The sequence below is a fragment of the Lactuca sativa genome, chromosome 8 (genome assembly GCF_002870075.4).
Source record: "Lactuca sativa cultivar Salinas chromosome 8, Lsat_Salinas_v11, whole genome shotgun sequence".
NCBI lineage: Eukaryota > Viridiplantae > Streptophyta > Magnoliopsida > Asterales > Asteraceae > Lactuca > Lactuca sativa.
Window position 1 is genome coordinate 32646284 of NC_056630.2, and position 7818 is coordinate 32654101.

General features: G+C 31.0%; 1 protein-coding gene across 1 annotated transcript; it reads right to left on the reverse strand.

Moving 5' to 3' along the window:
• Positions 1 to 5092: 5092 nt before the first annotated feature.
• On the reverse strand, positions 5093 to 6481 carry LOC111906947 (F-box/kelch-repeat protein At3g06240). Its single transcript, XM_052766942.1, has one exon. It carries the CDS (start codon positions 6479 to 6481, stop codon positions 5180 to 5182), a length of 1302 nt encoding a protein of 433 aa, XP_052622902.1. The 3' UTR covers positions 5093 to 5179.
• Between the last annotated feature and the right edge of the window lie 1337 nt (positions 6482 to 7818).

The window sequence follows — 7818 nt, forward strand, 5'->3', positions numbered from 1 at the left end:
ATAGCGAGAGAGAGAGAGAGAGAGAGAGAGAGAAAGAGAAAGAGAGAGAGAGAGAGAGAGAGAGAGAGAGAGAGAGAGAACTAGGTTCATATGTTTTCAATAAGTATTGTATGTCTCTAACAACCAATCAAAATTAAGCAAAAACAAATTCAATAATAAATAATAAAAGAGTATAATAGTAATCTTAGATACACTTAATTATGGTAAATATTTAAAACATTTAATATTTGGGGAATTTGTTTGTTAACCCTACAAAAACATCGATCCTTCATCGCCATCAACACTCATCGTATTACTTGTTTCCTCTAGGAGGAAACCCTGCCCCTTTATAATGTGTACGATTCTGAAATTTAAAGACACTTTAGGATGCAAATGCTAAGAGCAGCAAACAACCACTTTCAATCTCTCGTCTTCATCGAGAGAACAAGAAGGAAGAGATACGGTGCTCTACACTTCAGACTCGATTTGGTAAATAAACTAACAATCCTTTTATCTTCTTTGATAATTTTTCAACTTCTTATTCCTTGATATTTCTGTGTAAGCCCACTTTATATATTGAAGGTTTTTTTTTTTTTTTTTTTTTTTTTTTTTTATTTTTTATTTTTTTTATTATTATTATTATTATTATTTTAACTGAGTTTTTGACTTGGAACTTGATTTGGTAAAGAAACGGTAACTCTTTCGTCAAAATCAAAATGAACAATTTGTCATAGCAATATTTTAAACGTCTGACGAAAATTGCATAATTTTCATAGCAATAATTCAAACTTTGTTAACTATTCAACTATTTTAATTATTGTTCACGATCAATTCTGTTGATTTTTATCAATAATGTTGAGTATATTAGTATGTTGATTTTGATTTTGAGTTTTTGGTCGGTTTTTTGTTTTTGATATATAGCGAGAAAATTAATTTATAGTAAATTAATTTATTAGAGGATTCTTAAATAATGACCCTTCATTATTTGTGCATTTACGATTGAATATTTGTATAAAGAATGGTTTGTGTCTATAATCCTTGTATTGTATTTCTTTTAACCTTCTGGTATGAATGATGCCGTCTGGATGCTTTCTTTATAATTCACATATACATTGACTTTGTGGTTGTATTTATCCCCCCTTTTTTTTAATATGGAAAAATTATTTTATTTACTTTCAGTTTTAATCAATCTCTTTACTCCTGTTATAAATATGATATAGTGTATTCTGTCAGAATGTATAAAACGATTCTTAATAATAATATTTTTTCAGAATGAATTATTGTTTATGTTTGATTTTGAGGTTCTTTTCCCTTTTTAACCATTGTTAGGTCTTCATCTGGTCAAATAGGTTGGCCCCAAATGTATAATTCTTTCATAATAAACTAGTTCAATTGTTTATTAGATTATCAATTTCTGAAAGAGTCGACATTGATGAAATTTTTTGGGGAAAATGTACATTCGATCGGAATGATATTTAGAATGATGTTTTCATGATGAACATGATTTGTTGTTTATTAGTTTTTAAAATTATGTAAGTATCTATACAGCGAATTCTTACTTTTTGTGTATTCTAACAAAATGTATTATGCCAGAATGTATATAGCAATAATATTCTTTCAAAAGGGTTAAGCTGTCATTTTGTCAAAATTTGCATAAAAAAAGTTAAACTGAGGATTTTTTTTTTTTTTTTTATATATATATATATGTATTAGAATGCAAACACATGTTCATTCTATGAGAATATAAATATTACGTAAAACATATATTGCTAGTAATTCTGACAGAAAACATTTATACATGCTTTAGAATGTTTATGCATATAGAAGAAAAGACTAAGATTTAAGTGCATTTTGTAATGTATTCTTTTAGGATTTATTTATATAAATGCGTTCTGTTAGAATGTTTTGAGAATGTTTGTTAACAACAAGTACATTTGTTTAACTGGTAATACTAATGAGTAATATATCTTATTCTTTCAGAATTGCATGAAGAAGGAATTTAATATTTGATCATAAAAGATAAATACTTGGAATCGAGTTCAATAATAAGTATATATGTGAATATCAAGTTGATTATATGGACCATTGAAGATGATCAAGTGTATTTGTTCAATAATTTTATATTCAAGAATGCTATTTTTTAAGAATTTTATTTATTTTTGATGATATTTTGTTAGAATATGTATAAAATGTATAACGATATTAGTCTGTAAGAATATGTATGAATTTTTATTTAATTTCGGATTAAGAATAAAATCATAGACCCAAATTGGATGTATATGAATAATATCTTATTGTTAAATCAGGTCAATTATCAAATATAACTGTATTGGAAATGTATTCTGCAACAATAAAATCGAAAATACATTTACTAGTTTATGGTTGAAATTCTGTCATTCTGATAGAATAAAATTGGATTTTTAAATTTGAATTAATATAAAATATTCAGATTTTTAAAAATAAAGGAATTAATTATCCCTTAAAATCCGAAAATTTTCTTTTTTAATATAGGTAAATTGACCAAAATACCGTTATGCTGAAAATTGTTTGATTATATGGTGCATGTTACCCTATTGTAATATCATATACTCTCAAATCATGACCTTTGAATATATTTCATTCGGTGGTCCAGATCTTGTGCATTCTGATACACAATAGTTTGTAGAAAAAAAATAACTATATATGTAATTTCTTATGACCTTAGAAATAATAAAGTTTTTATGTTTCTGATTTTTGCTATATTTTTGGTCCGTTTTAACAATTTTAGTCCATAAAATAATTTTTCTTTGTGTCTTTTTGACTCAACATTTGTCAACTTCCGACTACGTGACTCAGTTATCCGCCTTTTATGTTTTTTTACCTCAATTTGCTTAGTCATTAACTTTGATCCACTTTTGCTCATATTTCTTTGCTTGTTTGGATAGTTTAGTCTCTAAAATAATAAAATTTTATTTTTGTGTTTTTTGTCTTAACATTTTACATAACAACCATTAATTAGCAAAGAAACAAATCATCGATATAAAACTTGCATGTTACAGTTTCCCGACATATTAAACTGTTTCAAACCCGCTACGTAGTACGAGGTTTTTTACTAGTTAATATAAGTTACATAAATATTAAGCATAAAAATTTTATACAAAAAAGAAAAGGTTGAAATTGCTTATCTTTTATTTAAGGATTTCAATAAAGAGTTGCATAAACTCACAGTATTAAGTCTCGTTCATTTAAATTAAATGCAATTATTCTTTAAAGAGAAAATGATTAATCTAGCCATATTGTTTTTCGATGAAGCCGTATGTTTCTAGAAACCTACTCTTTGGAGCCGTAGTTATGTTGGCTATTTTGAGTTAAGTGCTAATTTTTGGCTAAAAAGTGAGAAACTACTAGGAAATATAGCTAGATTAGTCATTTTCTCTTCTTTAAACTCTAATATATAGTGAAAAAAAATCAGCTTCCCTGTGTTAAACCCAAATTCATTCCATTTGGAATGTGAATTTTGTATGCTCTGTTTTAATATTAGACGATGTATTTGATCACTCAAAATTAAACGATGCCACAAAATGGTTCTACCTAGTGTCTTTATTTCCATTAAATCATGTTTTGGATTATTGTTAAATTAGTTATTATCTGATCTAAAGTGTTGTATAACAATTGGGCTTGGATAAGTTGCAACTTGTAGAAACGAAATTTTTGAGGACGTGGCAACTGACAACGTGTAACATACAAGAAGGTCTACATGATCTTGATTTAGATGTTAGCAGAGTGGTATTAAAGGATTCTCCTCTTGTTTTAAGATATGCATACACATTTGTCTTTTCTAGTCTAGAAGAAATGTTATTTAGGTAGAGAAAACTTGGAAATTAATCTGGTTCTAGTCTAGAAGAAATGTTATTTAGATCGTCATTTTATATGAAATCGTGGACGCTTTTTTTTATAGGTTTTACCGTACCAGTTTGACCTACAAATAAAATGTGAGAATTTGCTGAGTTTATTTTACACTATTTCAATGAAATCTATTTAACTGCTAACTGGAGGACTCTTCATTTGCTGAGTCTTAATGGGAGATTGTAAAAGGGGATGTGATGAGCTTTGTCAAACACTACAAACATTTTGGGACTTTTGCGAGGGTTTGCCGCTCATCCTTTATCACCCTTGTCCCGAAGACTAGGGACCCTCATTTTACCTTGGGAATCACTAGAAAAGCATTAGGATTCTTGTTCATTTGGTGTTATTTTGAGTATTATCAATCGATACTAGAAGCTTTTGGTTTTTTTGGGTCAATGAATTTGTTTACAAATTACAAATCAATTCATAGCAAACACAACCTACTATAGGCCAGTTACTTACTAAAATCCATTGTTGTCCTATTCTACAAGCAAAAGTCTTGGCCATATATACCCAAGTCAAATTATATGCAGAGGATTAAAAAAATTACAAGTGTATTTTATTAAACTCGACCTCTTAAAAAGTTTCACGATATTTTTAGTGTGATCTTAAGAAAATGGGCTCGATCGGAATTTTAACCTGAGCCGAAAACTGAAATATGTAACCAGGCCTAGTAAAAAAATCTTTAAAGGCTTATAATTGGTCCTTCATAAATAATTATTAGCCCAAGCCTTTTTAATTGATTTTTTGTATTTTTTTTAAATGTTAATAAATCTGCAACAAATATTTACTAATGTATCAATTAATAAAACTGTTATTTGGCTTTTTTAAACCAAACCTTCTCAACCGAACCCTTACCCGGTCTGGTTTCAAAAACGCCTAACCAACCCTTACATAACCGCTTACAGGCTTAACCCGGCCTAAATCGGTTAAGGAGTCCCTTTGCCCACATCTTGAGTTTTTAAGTGCCTCTAAATACACATTCAATGCAACCCAAACATAAATTGAGGATACATACAATAATCCAACTTAAAGACTCTACCTCCACAACTAAGATTAGGGACTAATCCAAAAGCCACCTCCTTCTATTCCTTGATACAATTTAACTAACATCAAATTATGAACCCCAAATGCAAAAGCCTGAAAATTCAAACACAACTCGAAAGCATAGAGTCTGCAAGCCTTTAGTGTTTCCAGAAGATACGAGTTTATAGTAACGGAATTTATTTCATTAGATTTCACCTATACTACATATATATTGGTCTAAGAAAATTAAACATTCTCCTTGAATAGAAAATAAGGTTGTACACTAAAGTTAAGTACTTGACACAAACCTAATTTCGAAAAATATCATCAGGCAAATAAATATAAGAAAAGATAGTATAATTAGCACCAATGTCTTGGTTTTTATTTCCCTTGTACCATTCACCATCGTGTTGAAGCCTCTTTTCAATTTTGCAAAGTGATCAGAGATGTTGAAACACATGATCTCACGCTTAACAGGTGCTATCCAAACAAGACTGTCCACGTACTCGAGAATTTTAATCATGCCAACATGTGTAGTCGGAGTACCTATGCTTTTAACCTTGGCTGAAATTGGGTCGAACAAAGCTAGACCACAAGGATATCCATAAAAAACAAACTCACTGTGTGATGTGAATCCAATTGGAATTATACCACTAAACTGTGAAAAAACATGATGTTTTACCCATGATTCAGCCACCCTATACTCTTCCATCACCCACACCTCGCATCTCTCACCTTTAGCCCTTGACATCGCACAAAGCTTTCCATCCAAAACTCCTAACACACTGAACCAGTAATGTCCATGGTGATGTAGTTTAGAATCTGGAAGAGGTATCTCATAGAATGTCTCCACGCCCAAATCAAATGCCACTATCGTTTGTGCCTTCATCTCCTCATCAATATAACAAAGCCAATGAAGATGACCATCATGGCCATCTACACAAACTGCAGCTTGAGAATGAATCCTTATCACGCACGATGGAATCCTTTGAGTGATTAAATACCAAGAACCTTTTCTCATGCTATAAATTACAACTTGTTGCCAATCTTGAATGAAATATCCGTTAGACCGGCTACTACTGGGTTGTCGGTGAACACCCATAAACTTAACGACTTTGTAATCATCGGTTTTTGGATCAAACCCAAACCGGATTTGACATATGTTGGAATCACTATAACAATGGGAAAGAATAGAAAGTGGGGGGATATTTAACATGGCGTTCAGAGAAGGGTTCCAAATGTTAACATCTGATGCGTCAGAAAAACATATTAGGCCATTAATTGAACCTATAACTCTATAATATCTTTTCTGGAGATTAATCGGGAGTTTGATGAACTTAGTGAGTTCGAGATGGGGAGATCGAGTGGAATGTGCTGTGAATGGTTTTCTATCAAAAGAAAACACTTCATCCATGAACACCAATATAGTTTTATCGTTGTTATGGATGGAACGATGCAGGTGAAATTTTATGAAAGAGGGTTGTGATAAGAGAGCATTCCAAGATTTAGAGACACACCGCATTTGAGCAAGCTGTTTTGCCAATAACCGGATGAATATTTCTGATAAAATTTCTCCTGGGAGGTCATCCATAGTCGCTTCGCTTGCTGCTGTGGAGAAGCCACTATCGAGTATCAAAGGATTATTTAGATTGTTAAGGATGGAGAGATCTCTTTCCTTTTTATTTAGATTTATTGATACACGTCTTAGTAAAAGAAAATTAATTTTGGAAAATAAGATCAAAGATGGTGACAGATGCTAACAACCCCATTGTAGCGAAAACAGATTTAAAGTGATCATCGCCTCCTTTTGCCAAATACAGTAATACTCGAAAGTCGTTCAAAATCAAACTCAATATTCATTAAATGGGAAGCATGCCATATAACTATATAAGTACATAACTGATCAAGTGTATTGTAGTAAACATGGCTAACCTTTAATTTCTTTCAATAATTCAAAGTGATCGTCAGGGCTGGCCCTAGGGGGTGGGCAAGCTGGCGACCGACCCGGGCCTCGCCAAATGTCGGGGCCCCTACAAATAATGATCATTATATATGTATATATAGTTTTTAGTTGAGATAAAAATAATAATGCCGAAAAAATAAAACAAACTACTTGTAGTTGATTTGATTGAAGCGTGTCAGCGATTGTATTAGACGTCTAGTGTTCGAACCTTTATTATACAATTCATTTTTTCTTTTATGGCCTAGGGACCAACCATTTGCATGTATTCTATTAGCTAAGGGGCAGCAACGTTTTTTTGTTTTGCCCCGGGCCTCAAATTGACTTGGACCGGTCCTGGTGATCGTATGTATGTATGTATGTTGGGAAGATCACAACTATAAGTTTTTTGCAAAAATGGTTCAGTTTTTTTTAAATATTTGTAAAAATGAGTTAAAAAAAAGAAAAAAAAAACCGTTTGCACAAATACGGCTCTTAATTGGCCCGCTCATACGTAGATCATACATTTATAGAAATGGTCCCTTAAAACTTAGAACATTCACCCCTTATCTTATATAATATCTTATACTTCTATATTTATTTATTTTTGTTCACTACAAGAAAAGTGTTTATTAGTGACCAATAATTTAGTGACGACCTAAAATTTGGTGACTAACAGCATCATTTAGTCACCATATATTAAGTCGTCACTAAATTCGGTAATCCTACAAATTTAATGACAAATTCTATGTTTTCGTCACTAAATTGTGAATAAAATTAAAATATATGTTTTTTAATATCATAACAAGTAGTGACTAAAAATAATGGTCACTATTTTAGAGGATTAGTGACAAAAAAATAATGGTCACTATATTGGAGGTTAAGTGACTAAAAATGATGGTCACTAACTATTCGAAACCACCTAAACACACTATGTGTTATGCAGATAACTGTAATCCAGGAAAATTCTCAATGAGAATTCTGTTTAT

What these genes read in the sequence shown, in the direction of transcription:
- LOC111906947 (XM_052766942.1), bottom strand. Translation starts at nt 6,481, where the DNA reads ATGGATGACCTCCCAGGAGAAATTTTATCAGAAATATTCATCCGGTTA.